The sequence below is a fragment of the Lingula anatina genome, chromosome 1 (genome assembly GCF_051362555.1).
Source record: "Lingula anatina isolate TDL-2025a chromosome 1, LinAna3.0, whole genome shotgun sequence".
In the NCBI taxonomy this organism is placed as follows: Eukaryota; Metazoa; Brachiopoda; class Lingulata; order Lingulida; family Lingulidae; genus Lingula; species Lingula anatina.
In genome coordinates this window covers 39401250-39419078 of record NC_141767.1, presented here as the reverse complement: position 1 = coordinate 39419078, position 17829 = coordinate 39401250, and the positions used below count along the sequence as shown (strand labels likewise).

At 35.2% G+C, this 17829-nt stretch overlaps 2 protein-coding genes across 2 annotated transcripts; one reads left to right on the top strand and one right to left on the bottom strand.

Moving 5' to 3' along the window:
• The first annotated feature begins 578 nt into the window (after window positions 1–578).
• LOC106181778 (patatin-like phospholipase domain-containing protein 2) lies at window positions 579–8612 on the top strand. Its single transcript, XM_013566259.2, has 8 exons — window positions 579–909; window positions 2839–3071; window positions 4287–4352; window positions 4705–4972; window positions 5150–5356; window positions 5550–5685; window positions 6171–6290; window positions 6582–8612. Exons 1-8 carry the CDS (start codon window positions 741–743, stop codon window positions 7426–7428), a joined length of 2046 nt encoding a protein of 681 aa, XP_013421713.1. The 5' UTR covers window positions 579–740; the 3' UTR covers window positions 7429–8612.
• A 2154-nt stretch (window positions 8613–10766) lies between these two features.
• On the bottom strand, window positions 10767–17278 carry LOC106181780 (hatching enzyme 1.2). Its single transcript, XM_013566261.2, has 12 exons — window positions 17121–17278; window positions 15056–15089; window positions 14785–14829; window positions 14475–14524; window positions 14011–14092; window positions 13529–13664; window positions 13108–13283; window positions 12557–12784; window positions 12193–12237; window positions 11795–11956; window positions 11197–11456; window positions 10767–10973 (listed from the first exon to the last, which is right to left on the bottom strand). Exons 1-12 carry the CDS (start codon window positions 17172–17174, stop codon window positions 10887–10889), a joined length of 1359 nt encoding a protein of 452 aa, XP_013421715.2. The 5' UTR covers window positions 17175–17278; the 3' UTR covers window positions 10767–10886.
• Window positions 17279–17829: the final 551 nt, after the last annotated feature.

Below are 17829 nucleotides of genomic sequence, written 5' to 3'. Positions count from 1 at the left end.
GCATCTAGATAAGTACCTCATAACCTGCTTGTTAGTTTAACATGCATGTATTTGCCACTATACAGTGCCCTACACCTGTAGTTGATAGTAGGCTACTTGTAGGCCTACATCTTTTAAATATATATAATTAAAAGGACTTTTGTCAAAAAAAGTACACTATCAATATATCACGTTTTGCATGGTGCAGATGAAAAAAAAAAAAAAGAACTTTAATTTAATTAGGGAAATAAAAAAAATATATATATATATGCTGACATTATAATATCGAACGAGATGGCACAGACCGGCTTTGAACAGGAACCTTCATCGCGTGAGGAAAACGTACCATTTACTATGACCAATCAGCGCGTAAGTCGCGGACAACGCCTTCGAGTTGTGTGCTTCCTTATTTTGTTGAATGCGTTCTCATATAAATTGTCTAAAGGGCATGATTTAAATAAGGCAGGTTGACTAAACTTAACAATTGTATTAAGTTGAATAAATCGTCAGAATATTCGAGCCAACTGATATGACGAGTCTGAACGTCGAAGGTCGATTAACCCAAAAATCAACCAATAGGAGCTGTCCGATTAGTGGTGCGTCATCATCAGGCATAAACACACAGTACACCATAACATCAGCGGTGTGGAGGGTCTCTTGGAAGGGGAGACTTGGATCGCAAAGATTTATGACTTGGAATGTGTGAAGTATCCATATAACTGGGGTGATACAGAAGTAAAACTACCCAAGGGAGGTAGAATATGAATATCTCTTTTGCCGGTTGCGGTTTTTTAGGAATTTACCACGTTGGAGTTTCCAGTTGTCTCCGAGTGCATTCACCTCATCTGTTAGATGACCCTAACTTCAAATTACTAGGAGCAAGTGCTGGCGCTATAGCTGCTGTTTGTTTGATTTCTGGGTGTCCTCTAGGTAAGTATGGATCTGAACACAGTGTCATTTCCCCCTAGATAAATCCCAGACGCTAGAAGTCTAATACTTGAAAGATCTACATTGCGGTCACTTTATGTGCAACGTAGCAATTCGTGAGTCATATTATTAAAGTGAGATAATTGTACGTGTTACACAACGTCTGACCTTCACCTAGAGTTACTTTGGTTAGACGTTGTAATTTTTTTAATTAGCTTCATTGCTTTTTTACTACTAAACCAGCAAGATCTGTGTTGTCAGGTGTGTTCCTGCAAATGTCAGTTTTCACTCTAACATTCACCAGGTCATTCAGTAAACACTACACATTAAGTTGGAAATCACATTAACGGGCACAAAGGATTTATGTTCAGATCGATTTTGCAATAACTGAGTGCAACTCTATACCATGTGTGGAGTCCCAGTCACAAACTGTCCAGACAGATCAGAAGTATCATGTTATCAAAGTGTTATGTATTGTTACATATTATGACTGCTTAGGTGCAGCAATCCTATAATTTGGTAGGTATGTCACTGCATTCCAAGTTAAGGGACAGAAATGTATAAAGAACAAATGCTGTCTACAAATATTTGACTGCAGGTTTTTTTTGTTTCAAACAAATAAGGGGAAATGTAGAAATGCAAATTATTATCAAGTTTCTGTTTCGAAGAAAAACTTGTAAGAAGTAGAAGTTTTTAGGCTCCTTGCCAACTAATGCACTCTTTTTTTATAGCTTTTTATGGACTTTGGACCTCAGTGAAGTACAATTGTGTCAGTCACATGTTTGGAGTATGCAAAAAACTTTAAAATACAGTATGAGAATGATTTGATAATATTTTACAGTGTTTCTTAACAGCATGAAATATAAGCATGAAATGAATTGTGCTTTAATTGCTTGCTGTAGCTAGGTTTCTACATGGAGTGCAGTGTAGGTAGATCAGGTTATATATCAAGGTCAAGTTCAAACAACCTATCTTGGATCATTCTAGACTTTTATTTATTTTGGCCATAATATAGATAATTCTTTAACAAATGAATTAGGTATTGATGATAAACAGTTTACTGCTAATACACTCGATCTCTTCAGCCAAAAGAAATAGACTTCAGAAATACCTTCTAAGCTTATAAATGTAAAGCTGAATAAACCAAATGTCTAGTTGCATCCAGCATAGATTTCATTAAAATAGTCTTTAGACCTATTCTAAGGGAATACTTTCCTTGTTCATTCTTGGGGGGGATGTGCCGTATCATCCTTAAATAACCTTTTCAGCATCCTTAAATAACCTGTTCCTGTTTTGTTGACATAATTCAGGTCAATTGCAGCTAAAATTCAGGTTGAGTGCAGACTAACTGGTTTTTCTGAAGTTGGTAAAATTGGTTAATTAATTAAAAAGGTGTTACTTAAAATGATGCAGAATATCACTGACAAATTGAACAGTTCACACTGGCTCATGCTGTGGACAAAAAGTTCTGCCTTTCCACATGGCACAACATGTGGCAGTGAACTGTGATAGATTGATTACTCAACATATTGGTTGTATGACCTGATAACCCATGGCCCAGTAACCCAGCATTATGTTGTATATCACAATTGTAGGTGACATGATTTTATACAATTGACCTGCCCACACACACACACACACACACACACACACACACACACGAAGACAAAACTTGTCAAATTGCTCTGAGGTTATTTAATCTTTGCAAGGAGAGATTTGACCTTAGATACTCCCATATCAATTGTCAGAATAATCTGAATTTATGGGAAATATTTCCATGCAGAAACAAGTTATTTGAAGGATTATTTAACTGAAAGTTATCGATGGTCTTTTCTTCTGTGCTATAATACTATATCATATGTTTGTTTTCAATGATATTCCAATCCATTTAGCTGTCCATAAGTGATAAAATTATAAAATTTTATATTACAGGAGAGTGCACCAATTATGTCCTTCGTGTAGCAACCAAAGCCAGATCCAGATCTCTAGGGCCTTTGCATCCAAGTTTCAATATTGTCAAACTTTTACAAGATGGGCTCAATGAAATTCTGCCACCAAATGCGCATGAAATCTGCACCAACAGAGTTTATATCTCTATGACAAGGGTTTCAGACAGAGCCAACATTATAGTGTCTCAGTATGATACAAAAGAGGACCTCATTCAGGTATGTTATCTACTATGAAGTTATATTTAGGTTTGCAGGCACTGAAAAATGTCCTCTTACCTTTAACAGATTACAGACAACAACAACAAAAAAAATAAAATAAAATAAAGAACTAGGAATAAAAATGTGGGCTGCTAAACCATGATTTGTTATTGCATTGATTGTAGAAATTTATTGGATACATGCAGCTGTTCATATTAACTTAAAATAGCATTGTGGTTAGTTTAGGTCATAAAACAGAAAATTCTAGGTAGACATGGTAAGGCAAAAGGCAAAATTATGGTCACTGGGTCATTTGAAAAAGTGCTTTATCTAGAGGTCAAGTTGTTTTCAGGTGTGTTTTTCCTCTGGTCTATGCTTACATGTGGCACTGACTTGATAAATTGTTTTTCTTTGTGTGGCTCTCTGGCTGTCTGTCCTTACTAACTTAATTACCTAATGAGCAGCTGAATAGATTAAACTTAAGATATTTTCATTACACCTCTCTGGCCAATTACAAAGACATTTTATCTATTTTCTCACTAGCTAGTCTGTAATTTTATTTTAAACCATATGCTGGAAAACTTGGTCATGGCTGGTGGACTTGTATGTGAGTATCTAAAAGGAACTTGTGTGTATTGCTGAAGATATGAATCTCCATTCATTTAGGCCTTTGTATACTTACATACTGGCTTTTTATATACCTCTGGTCAAGTTGACCTAAACAAGATATAGTGGGTCTGGTTCATACTTTTGAAACCACTCTTAGTGAAGATGATTAGGTCTTTTGATTTGTGGAAAAAAATTCTGTTGAAAGGGGAAGGGGGATCAAAGTAGGTATAAGGTTGTTAATCTCCACTTGCATGTGAAATAATTATGTTTACTTATAAACTTATGATAAAATAATATATAGGACTGTAATCGCACAAAAAAATGGAAATTTGTTCAGACAGTGGATGTCATTGAAGTAATATGCTCCTTATTGTGAGTTTATTTTAATCACATGGTTTTCATTGTCACACAGAGTATTCTGTTGTCAAACATCATCTGTATGAATTCTTTGAAATATATTAATAAAATTTATAAATTCTTTCACCCATTCATTCATTAATTCAATATTTATTTATTTTATGAGCATTTAATATATCTGAATCAAAACCACAGATGTCAATGAAAGACCATTATTTTAAACCAAAAAAAAAAAAAAAGATAAAACACCACATTCTTATCTTTCAGGCTTTGCTTTGCAGTGCTCACATCCCTTTCTACTCTGGTTTACTGCCTCCAGCCTTTAAGGGAGTGGTGAGTATTCTGGAGATTTTTTCTTCATGCCACAAAATATACAGTTTTCATTCACTAATAATAAGATTCACTTATTAAAAAGTTTCCAATGCTATTGCATACTGTTCAATGGTTGAACTGCATACCAGATACTGTTATAGAAGTGGGCATTGTTACATGATTGGTCCTTCAAATTTTGTATGCATCATGCTTATTAAAGTAAAAGTAGTTTTGCTTTGCAAATGGATGATACTTAAATTTGAAAACAAATGTTAACATAATATTTCCACATTAAAGATGTAAATACACCACTTGTTTATTTTGGAAATAAAAAAAGATTAATAACTTTAGAATTGTTTATTTTACTTTTCAGAGATGTGTGGATGGCTGTCTCAGTGATAACTTACCTGTATTTGATGAGAACACTGTGACAGTGTCTCCATTTTGTGGTGAAACAGATATCTGTCCAGATGACAACTCTGCAAATTTCCTCCATGTCAACCTGGCCAACACTAGCATGCAGTGTACATCTAATAATTTGTACAGACTTTCACGGGCTCTCTTCCCTCCTCATCCTGAGATACTAAGTGAAATGTGCAGGCAGGGTTTTGATGATGCACTTAAATATCTGCAGAGAAACAGTAAGTTTAGATCTGTGTTCCCCCTGGCAGAGCTTTTATGATACTATATATTTTCAGACTTTGCCAGAATAAATAACAGATTAATCAGTCATGACAGTTGATTTCAGTATTGCTTTTGAATAAGTGCAATGACTAATGAATCAGTTGTTTTAACTTGTTTGGATATTCATTTTACAGCCTTGATCAGCTGTGTGCGTCACTTCAGCATTAAGTCCAGTATCAGCCAGTGTCCCCCAGAGAGCCAAGTCAGTGGAGAGACCAGTGACTATGACAGTGAAAGTGACCTTGATGACCATGATGACCATGACCCAGACACATGTCATGAGTGCAAGAAGAAGGTCCAAGTGGCTCTCATAGATAGTCTTCCCCTTCCTGTAGCTGGAGGTATGAACATATTTGTGAAGTGACAATTTTAAAAAATCTTTTAAAACTGTTTATGTTTATTTTTTTCAGAAGATTGAAAAACTGCAGTAAAAAAAAAAACCCAAAGCACTTGCTGTGAGTCATAAATAACCTAACCCTCTTCTCCAGGTCAATAGAGCATTATGAAATGAAACTTTGGTTTCAACTGTTTCAGCACTGCAAGCAGCCTGTGATTCTATGAACAGTAACATATACACAAGGCTAACTAACAGGAAGACCTTTCGTTTACTGTCCCTGATGACATCTCCATTAACACTGCCAGTTGAGATGATATTTCACTATTCAGTCAGGTCAGTATAATCAACCCCATGAAAAAAGATTACTTATGAAGTGACATAATCCTATTTGATTTAATGCAGAGGACTATATCAATTTTACAAACATAGCCAAGCTATTGATAAAAGTATCAGAGAAATAAAAAAGGTTTATTTGGTGTAATTTTATAAAGACTCCAGATCCATATAAACCAGTCTTCTACTCAATACGTAGTTTTGAAAGGCAATTGACCCAGTATTTCAGACAAGTATGGCACTTTATCATTATGGCACCTTTTTATCAGTGTATGCAAACAATTAATTATTTATTGGATATAGATAATATATGGTGGTGACTGGTACATTTTGCAATGTGTTTAATGTTTTAATTACCTAATATTTTCCTATGGAAATTATCATAAAGAAAAAACTATAATATCAGCAAACACTGAAAGGAAAAATCAAAATTGTAACTTAATAGTAAAAATGGATCCTGTTTATGGGTTTATCTTTATCTACAGGTTTCTGGAGTGGGTGCCATATCTCCCAGCAGATGTCAGGTGGACAATAAGAGAGTTTGTCCAGTTAATTCAGTTGTTAAGACACAAGATTGAGCATAACCGTCATCAATATAGTGCAAGGTATAATAATTGCATACCATTTATACTGACTAACCTCTGATTCTTCAGTGTAGTGGAAATTCTGTTAAGTAAGACATGAAATTATTGCTATTACAATGCAAGGTGTAAGTGCATTGCATTTGTTCTTTATTAAAATATTATTTTTTATAAAGGTATAACTGCTGTACTAGAACTTTGATAAAGGTTTTGTAAGTGAGAAATTAAAATGAAACAATGATCATATTAAAGATGTGTAACACACAGTACAGGGTGGTGAAGACCTAATAGTATCTATATATTCATCTTTCACAGGTTCACCTGCCAGTTGGCCATAAGTGATGCATATGATGCTGAGGAGCCTGGTTATGTTCCTGACACACAGTCCGACTATAAAACATACACAGCATCAAAACATTTACGCCACTGGGATATCTGTGTTGAGAGAGAAAACTCCAACCCATACGATGTCCCGTTGCCATGCCACGATCCAATACCTCAGATCTTCCACAGAGTTAGTCATATACGCCACAAATTAGAGGAGGACCATCACCACCATCTTGAGGTGCATGCTAGAAACCCACACAGGGATTTTCATGGGGAAATTTCCACAGGGTCACCAATAGGTGGCAGCCCCCACAAAGATGATATGTGTGAACAGCTGGTGGATACATTTGAACACTGTCTCCATGAAGCCAACCAGCAGGAGGCAGTGTTGGCTTATTATTACTTAGACGAGGACCAGAAGCTGAAAGTGACAGAAATATTCAGTGTGGTGGCTGATTCTTCAGGAGCTGGCACAGATAGTGCCTTTTGTAGTGACACTTCCAAAAATATAACATCTAGTCCTTTGTCTTTGTCCACCTCCCCAAAGTCTCAGCTGGAACTTAGCTGGGACAACTACGTGGAAATGAAATCTGATGGAGAGTTTGGATATGAAATTGGAAATTCCAGGTGGATTGACAATTCAAAAAACGATGATAGCCCCATAGAAATATTAGAAAATCCCAGGTGGATGGATGACTTGTTAAGTGATGAGTGTCCCATAGAGCCATATGCCCATACTGGATTTTCAACACCCGAATATGATTCTGATGAGATTTTGTCAGATCTCAGACAGTCCCTTGAAGAAACAAATCAACAGTCAACAGACACATTATGAAAGCTTCTTCCGAACAACTTTTCTTCCATTGGTTATTATATTTCAGGTTGCCTTTATTAATCAATGAAAAATGGTCGAATGTTACATGTTAATACATAAATGCATTTTTTATATCATGTAAAAGAATAAATTAAAAATACATTATCAAATAATATTTACAGATATTTTACAATGATTCCTGCTCAATATGATTTCCTAATTGAAAGATCCATTCTCATTTATTTATTTATTTATTTATTTTCTTTGTGTGTTGCCAAGCTTCTGACTATTTGTTTCCGTAGACGGTGGAACTGTAGTAGTCTTATAATCGGACTGCATTGTTCCCACTGCACGTTGGCGGTGAAGGACACTTTCAGGTTTACAGTGCATACATGTCTAGACCAAATTAGCCACTAAAAAGCATGTTCATTAATTTTCTTCCTTTGACTAATTGATTGCTTTATATGACTATGATTTGCCTGTGATGTTGCTGGATTTTTTTTAAATATTTGACTAATTTTGGACGCCAGGTTATTTAGATTAGAATTTTTGTGTTAATTATACTAATGCACAGTTTTGTGTTTTAAGGTGCTAGCTTATCTATATGATAATTACAGAATAATTATCGCCAAATATGTTGCTATAAATTTTATTAACATAATAGATAGGTCGGAGGTCAGAATACGATTTAGGAAGACGTGAGGTATTCGGATTATTGGTTCTCAGATTATAAGAAAATGAATGCATTTTTCTAACTATAATAATAATATACATGTAGTTACGTTGAACGCATACCAATTAATTGTTAACTGTTTTATATTCTGCGCTAACAAAGGTGTTATATGTGGGACTGGATTCTCTCTTTATGCCGTGTTCACTACTACTATTGTACGTAGACTTACATATTGCACTACCTCCGTTTGTTTAGTTTCGTGAAGGTAAAGCTGCAGTAAAGTTTGAAGGGGGGGGGGGTACCACGTAACGCACAGTAAATTCATTTACAAGCTTTCTATATATGGAGTCGGACAGTAAGTACGACCCATTGGTTGAAATGGGACAGTAGAGAGGACATTTAACTATGGTATACATTGGTTTCCATAGAAGATATATTTATATTTATGTAAACGCATGGTTCTCCCCACTTTTATGTCATCCATCTGTTCATTAACTACTAGTCAAAAATAAATGCAAATTCTTTTTCGTAATCAACGAGTCAATTGTTTTTGATGACACGAACAGGATAAAAAGGACTTGTCGAAAAGGGACGCCACTCCCGAGGTCTTCATTGATTCACATTTCATCAGAGCAGCCGTAGGTGAGATGAGCATTTAACACTCAAAACGGTTCACCCTACCGGTGTGACAGGAATGGTAGTCCGCTAGGAACCGTAGTCCGTTTCCCATTACTTTGTACAGGTGACATTCGTCCCATATTGTAGCCCCAGTACTCCGACTAACCCTAACCAGTACTAACCATCGTGAATCATATGGGACAATCAAAGGGCTGCCATTCATATCAAACCGGACTCGGACATTGCTAAATTAAATATATAAGACTAAAATGATTAGATGAATAAAAGCACCCTTAGAATTGTATATATGTAACTAATGCAAGGAGTCAAATATAGGTCCAGTCAGCTATCATATCAGCATGACATAGCAAACGCCGTGGTCATGCTTCTTCTACGAGAGCGATGACGTGCACTGCCGCGTGAAGTATAGTATGTGTTTCCTATTCACGTTGTTGAGCACGTGTTATTTTTTCAAATGGAAGATTTTCGTTGTAAATCTCCACAATGATTCACAATAAAACGGCAATGTTTGGTTATAAAATAAAAATATTTTTTTTAAAAAAATGTTGTTTTGGGAGATATTATTTGTGTAGCATTCCGATCCTATGTTCAACTAACCAAAGATAAAAGTGCATAATTATCTCCATGGTTCGACTTGTCTGTCCTGGTATATCAGGATACATGTTACACTTCAGGCTATATTTTAGGAACAATATCGCGTATTGCGGATAAAATTATCGAAAACACCACTATGTGTAGCTAACCTGATTTTACTGCATTTAAATTCGGTTAATGACCTGACCGATTTTAAATTGGGTTAAGTAACTATGTCATTGTTTTATACTGTATATTAAGTACACTAAAAGGGATCGTGGCCTTTAAGTCCAGCTATATATTTTTAAGGTGCCTATTCTTATATCTCCAAATTCTAAGAAAACTTATCACCCATTTTTAAGCTATATCATTTTTCAAAACTGCTTATAGAAAAACTAACATAACATTGTTTTATTTTAACAAAAACTTTTCTCCGGTACCTTTTAGACGTTTTAGATTTGATGGTTTCGCAAACATTAAATTAAAATGCGTCCAATAAAACTGTGTTATGTCTAAGGTGGTATAGAACTTTTAAATATCCAACGTAGACCACAGACTCAAAGATATATTCTTGTTGACACCTACTGAAAAGATTGCTCTGGGAAATGTAACATACAGGTAAGCTATTTGTAGTCCTAAAAAGTTTATAGGCTAATAATGCTCCATTTTTCATCACGATAAAAAACAGACCTAAAACTGTTTAAATGAAAGCAAATTTGCACTTAAAAAGCTTATCAACGGCTCTCTAAAAATAATCACTTGCGTCCGCGTGTACTTATCACCGACAACCACTATCTGGGTTGATAGGGCGGCCGTTATATAACCCGGTGACCCATTGTTTGTTAACCTAGTTTTACTTATCATTGGGAGCAGGCCATTAACCTTTCAGTACTTTGGCAGTGGAATGACAAAGTTGCATTCAGTTTGTGAATGATTCAAAGATACATATGAAACCGCTGTGAATTTCTACAATTTCCATTTACACAGGAAATTATTTTACTTACTATTTTTGTGAAAGGGGGGGGAATGAATAAGATTATAATACTAAAAATAACAAATAATCATTGAATGTTTTATCAAAGAGTTACAACAGTAACTCCTTGGTTTTATCGCCTCGAGAGACCGCCAGATTTAGTACAAAGTTATGATGAATTAAATGACCAATCCAACAATTGACTTTACCAATTCGGACTGCTGGTAGTATAATAATGTTCGTATATATTTGTTGATCTCTTACCATTTACACTGTGTTAGTTGCACTAAGAGTTTGGTGTGTTAGTGGTATGCGCGTGCAATGACAAATTTTAGTTTTAGACTCCTTTTCTTTACTTAAATAAATGGCCACTGACTAAATTCCTGATTCAATGTACCATCCGTAAGTCATAAAAACTAAACCAATAAGGTCTATATTCTACATTTCACCACAGCCGCCACAGAATAGTTCTTTGACGGCACAAAGACATGTATATATGCATTATTTTGAACTGCAAGAATAGTTTATTTCAAAACACATCTGTACACAAATGACAGCAAAGACACCAATCAGATTACCCTGTTTTGAAATATGTCTCGCCAGAATAAGATACTGAGACTTTTACGTACATTTGCCGGATGCAAGATTCAGGTTATCTATAGCGATGTCGCTTCTGTAGTTGGTGCCAACAGTGCCTTCCAGGTAGAACTGCAAGATAATAAGATATCCGTTAAGTGTCTTTGAGCACGTTTACTTTATAACACGAATTTCTTTCGGGACAACAAACTACTTATGGATTATTTTTAAAAAGCGGAGGATGCTACGTGTTTGTTTTTCTTTGGAGAAGAAGTGCCATCTTAATAGAAAATATACTTTGGAAAATACATAATGTGCATATGACTCAGTTATATTTTCATTCATATTCACTTACACTGAACGATCCGGCAGAACTGGTATTAATCGTGAACCTGGCGGTTCTCCACGAGGTCCCCTTGTCCCCACTGAAATACACAATGGGTCTGTAGGTGGTTCCAAACTTACTGCCGATGGTCAAGCGACCCATGTCGGCGCCGTACATGTGGTAGTTGAAACGAAGACAGAATGGCGTCGCTCCGGTGGTGGTCAGCATGGGTGAGACAAGTCTCGCAATTTTGTTGCTGTATCCAGAAGCCTCCACATAGACGTATTTACCTTGACGGAGAGACAGAGTTAAGAGTCAGAGATATGCTTTCCGCGTGATGGAAGATGGATGGCGATTAATGGTAATTTGATGAAAAAAACGTGCCAAAGAACAAGTTTAAACAAACAGCGCTGTCTACGTTAGTCATAAAATACCAAAAGGCACTAAGTCACAGTTGTATAATCCAAAACTTTAATTTCTTTATAATTCATTCTGCGTATGCCTTATTTAACTATTTACAGTAGCAGTATTTGTCGAAAACAATCCCACAAATTTTGTGTAAAATGGTATTTACGACCTTTGGAAACTCGCTCCGCACATACAATGCTTTTCGAAAGTGCCTTCTTACCTGAACCGCCATAGGCAGAAGTTGGTCCAGTCGATCCGGAGGGCGTGGAACCCGAGCGGATCGTCCAATCATGGCTGTCGTAGGTGTCCTGTGTCCAGCCACATAATCCAGACTCAAAAGTGCAGGTGCCCTTAGGGAGCCCAGATACACTACCAGTGGTAGCTAGAATAAATCAATGAAGTTCATATAACGTATTCAATATGCAAAGTTGGCGTAAACCTGGAGACATGTTATGTTGATCGTTTTCGAGTATAATTATCAATTTATATACGTAAACGTTAAAATCAGATTAACCCAATGCTGACAACTTTTTCTGAATCTAATAGTTTCATTTACAGTTTTTAAATACTATAAGCTGAGATATCTAAGTCTTAGTTGATATATGAAAAATATCTTACGTTGGTTGGTCACGACTGGAGGCTGGGTTACGGAACCACCGGTTGCTGAAAATATTAACATTAGTATTTTTCCGTCAAAATGCTACCCTTTCATGCATTTTTTATCAGCACAATTGAGCAGGTGGTCACCTTTTTTAAAATATCGCGGCATTTTTATTTATTTATTTATTTATTTATTTATTTATTTATTTATTGTCACCATCAGTGATTTGGAGGAACCTGAACTTCTCATTCTAATACTGCCTACTAGCGATTTCTCAAACACATGCATAAAAATTTACTGAAAATTTATCAAATGTCTGGACAGCTTTTTAAAAAATTCTTTCGGCACATTTCCGAACTCCGATCAATCGGCAAAACTCACAGGTACTGGTACCGCCACATGAGTACAGCGTTCGGATTTCCTGAATGTCATAGTCGCTCAGTCTGATTCGCTGGCCAATCGTCACCCCGGCCTTCTTTGGGATGATGGTTGGTTTGCTCCTGTCTGCGGCGAAGGAGTAGGCGCCGTAGTGCATGAGGGAGCCGTAATCGTAGGGGGTAAACTGCTGGATTTCGTTCAGAGACATTCTTTTGAACTGGGAGGCCTTGCCTGTGGGGAAATAAATAAGTGGCCTGGAGCGTGAACTGCAGATTACACTCAGTTTTAAGCTTGTAGTGGTTTACAATAGCAGTACGTTATTTTGTCTTAAAATGCCCATGACTTTTGCAGATTATATCCTTTTGGTATATTATTTATAAGATTTAGAATTAAATAAGACATAAATCATAAATTACATGTATATTGCAGAGAAAAATGTGCTTTCATTGAATTTTTCGAAGTGCACTGTTTTAAACTGTGGTCGATAAAATCGGAAAATATTAACCCATTGCCTTAGATATGAAGTTTTCTTCTCGCTTGCTGAATTTGCCTACCAGATTGAACGTTAGAATAGTCTACAGTGATGTAGTTATCTCGGTCATTACGACTTTGCTCGTGGTAAAAGCCAAGCGCGTGCTTCAGCTCATGCATGATGGTTCCTTTTTGCGTGCACCCACGCGCAATGGAGAGGTCTTGGTAGCCACCCTTCCTTCCGACTAAGGAGTAGCATCTGTATACGATATATAGAGACTTAATACATAGAAATAATTAAAGACATATTAAGATATATCGAAAGAAAAAGGTAATCAGTATTATATACAATATAGTACAATATAATAGAATTATACAACACAAAATTATGAAAGTGTAGTAAATTGTGAGGTTAACAATGAAGCGTGGTAATTTTCGATATAAAATGTCAAACATGAAAGACTCAATGAGAATGGAGTAACCGAAAAAAAGTAAGAAACCAACCCTGAAATTGGCCTAATGCGTATGTAGTCATTTTCGGAAGTACGTTTAAGGAAGCGAACGCAATATTTGCCATTCACTTTGGTTTTATCTTCCATCTCTCTGAATGCAGATTCTATCACCGAAACGATGTAAGAAGCTGGATATGTAATTAAAACATAATTTATGGATAAATAGAATACATTTTACAACAACGTGACGAAAAATATCAACATTCAATATATGATATCTTAATGGTCAACGTTCAAAAGTCATCTCTTTAAAAAGGTTTGAGGGCTCATTAAACTCGCTCATCTTTATAACACTGTGTTATATTTTTAAGAAACACTTTCTTCTAAAATTTCAATAGTGAGAGTTATAACTAGTTGATGTATACTGCCTTTGATTTTGAAATTTTGAACCAGTATAAAACTTAAAGAAAATAAAACTTAAAGAAAATTATAGTTGAAACTCTCGTGAGACAGGGGCACCTGCTTGTTACTTACGATAAGATTCGTCTAAGGTGTAGTAGACGACACCATTTGGCCATAGTTTGTAGGTACTCTTCATGGCATTACGTGGGAGAATCTGAAACATGGTCGAAAGGTGGAATGAGAGTCGCCCTTGAGTCCATAGTTAAGAAGCAGCTCCAAAACTATATTCATTTTTACGCAGCTCTTGAAAATGTATTTTGGACTGTATTTCAATTTCAATTATGTCTTCTACAGAATTTTCGTTTTTTTAATATTAATAATATACTAGCCGTCACTGAACTGAAATGTTGTCATTATTATTTTAACATCAACCTTCATAGCCATATTCAGCACAAATTTCTGAAATTTCCCGAGCAAATATTCATTTGACGGCTGTTTATTTTGATACAGAACTGATGAAATACATGCTATGCAGAGAGAATGATATCAGTTGCATAGGAATATAACTAAAATCTACAAATATCTGCTTTACCGACCTTGTCGAGAAGGGAGTTTTCGTCGATGACCATATCTCCTTCAAATTTCCCTTGAAAACAGATGAAAAAGATGCAAACATTTTTTTTCAACGAAATTGTCGTTTTCAAAATCAACCAAAGACAGAAAATTAAATTTTATCTAAAAATTTGATAATGCCTCTATTAGTTGAACAATCGAAACAGAAACAAAGTCAAAACGCACACATTCAAAAAAAAATAAATAAATAAAAAAAATAAAAATAAAAAGGTTAAAAAAATAATAATAAAGAAAAAAATTATACGCAAGACCGATGAACTAGAAAGAACCTACCCGCCATCATCACCGGGTCTTCACCCTCTCTGGGGAACCATGATTCTGTGTAAAGAGACAGATGCAAAAAGTCGTGTTATAAACGAATACCTTTAAATACAGTTAACGAACATGGCAGTATAAGAGAGTGGCTTTAAAAATAAAAGCAAAATTAAATTAATTTTGTTGTTACCATATCCTCTTCCGTTTTTATAATACATACACATATATTGTGATCCTCAAATAGATAAGTATTACACTTTTACAACATGACAATAGTCAATTTTCGTACCGTCAACTTCTTCCGGTTCATTTTGAGGCACAACCTAGAAAAACACAAGTAAAGTTTAAATGAAAAGGTTTATTCTTTTAAATATACTTAAGTAATGTACATTGAAGAAAAGTCAGATTCTCATTGAAACTTGAATTTAAGAGTCATTTCTTTGCTCGTTCAATGAAGATAAAAAATAATTCATATTGCATCAATCGTACTACCAAACTGAATGCAGCAATTAAGACATTAATTGTCACTCCTACCAGGGAATTATATCGATGCAATTCCCTGCTCCTACATAGCAAAATCTTTTTTGAAAATCCGCTTAATCTTAAACTGAAGACTCAATGAGCAGAATCAGTTATCAGTACGTGTACGATTTGTTTTGAGACATGGAAAAGAGCACTGAGGAAGACTTTTTCAAGAAGTGCAACAGGACGTGATAACTGTTCTGTGATGTTTTTATCCGCAATGACATTGTCATTTTTTATCTTCCACACAACAGCAAAAGCAGAGCCTTTTTTTCTGGAAAGTAGGCCTATATATCTAGTCTTTCAATATCGGGGCACTGTTTGGACTTAAATTATAAAACTGCTTTTTTAGAGAATTGTGTCAGAAGTTTTCTTTAATGTTTATTTTCAAATGTCACTTTTATATTAAATCACTGCCACTGTTGAATAATCCTCACACATTATGTCTTTTTAATATTATTCAAACACACTTGAGCTTCCTTTTTGCTTCTTCATTTCAAATCTCCTTGGTGGGCCTGCATATTTGTATCAATATATTCATAATCATAATGCCAAATTCTGGGTCTGATCACGAACTGACCCAAGCAGATGGTCACGACATGACCCAGTCGCTTGACCTGTGCGTTGGCGTTAAGATAACCTCTTCTGACTTAAGCGATCCGCCGTGACAAACGATCAAAGATATATACCCCAATATAACCAATGAGTCTTCTCGTCTAGTCCTAAAACTGCTCGTTAATGTTTAGGGTAGATTTCAGAGAGGAATTATTCAAAATGGAATGATACATAATCGAATGCGTAAATATGGTTAAGTACCATATGGTATTTGAGCTATGTCTTACTTTTAGGTGCATATTGGGGAAAATTGTCACAGAACACCAAATAACTATTTAGCCACAAGATGAAACAGTTAAAGCTGTCATTTTGAAATTATGATTCATAGTCAAATTTGCAAGCTATTACATATTAATGGTTTAACTTGTGATTATATTTTTGATATTTATTGTAAATAACAAAGATTAAGCCTGTTAACATTTGGCAGGCATTGGTAATGTTTCAAACACAACACAATGAGCAGCAATTTGCCGCCCTTTTCACCCCACGCCTCTCGAAAGAGATTCAAGGTAAAATCATAGTATTTCTAATGATTTTTAACAAAAACGGGCGCAGTCTGTGATAAAACCTTTTGATTGACAGTTGAAATATGTGAGGAAAGTCCTAATTACAAGTTTTTGTCGAGAGAATCTGAGTAGCGCCTTTGAAAATTAAATGGCCCATCTATCATCATTGAATATTTCCAATGATTTATGAATTAAGCTTCTTTTGTAATCGCAGGAATCTTGAAACTAAAATATATAATATTATTCTAAAATATAGCTATAACGTTACTCGTGAAACAACACAGCAAAAAATTCAAATAGTCTAAATCTATGTTTATTGTGCAATCACATTTTAATGATAATTTGTTCTTGGGAAGGATGGTTTTGGGTCCATTTCTGATCCCAGAGACACATTTTAAAAAGCAAAAAAATAAAAAATAAAAATAAAAATAAATAAATAAAATAAATAAATAAATAAATAAATAATCAAATTAAATAATCAAATAAAATAAAATAAAATAATAATAATAATAATAATAATAATAATGTAGTTAGTTTATAATGAATGTCATTTTGAGTCATTCCTCTTAATGTACTCTTGCACGGCGATTTTCACAAAGCTAAAAAAAAATGCATCTTTGTTGCAACTGATAAATGGGTAAAGTATTACAAATCTATTATATATAAAATGTTCAACGAAGTGTTTAAGCATGCAGTTTTGATAAAACTTACCGCGGCCTGTGCAACAGCCAGTGCCAACAATCCAAAGGCGACCAGTCGGACCATCTTGCTTGTCTTCACCGGTCTTCACAAGGTGTCGAGTCGAGTGCGAACAGCAGACTGAAATTAACCGTTTTATAGCTACGTTTCATTATCCGACGGCTAGCCCATCCTTCTACATGGGCGGTGTAAAATATAATGTCAAGGAACTGATAAAGCGACCCTCAACTTAAGACCGAAGCTGTGGACGGTGCAGATGTGTGGTGGAAATTGGAAAATTGATTCCATTACTATATTGAAATAGCAAAAAATGACCTGTTTTAATCAAAGTTAGTGATTACAATTAAAAGGATCATGTGAGAGAGATATGCCAGCTTTTAAACTTAATCTTAAATGGCTGCATCAAAACATCAGAAACTGAGATCACGCACAGTGCCTTATTTAATTGGGTTTGGAACGATTACAATTTTGGTCAAGAAATATTTTGAATGAGCTGGAACTCAAGATAATCTACTAACCTAGGAATATGCAACGACGGGGGGAGCTAACTTTAACCAAATTGTTTATCTTCTTCCGTTTCTCAATCTTTGATTCTAAAAACAACTCGAGCTCGAAAAAAGTATTGGAACATTGAAAACCCAGTAAAAACAGAGTTGAAACCTGGTGCACTATGAATTGTATTTCGTATGTAATTTTTATTGCTCACATTGTTTTTCGCAAA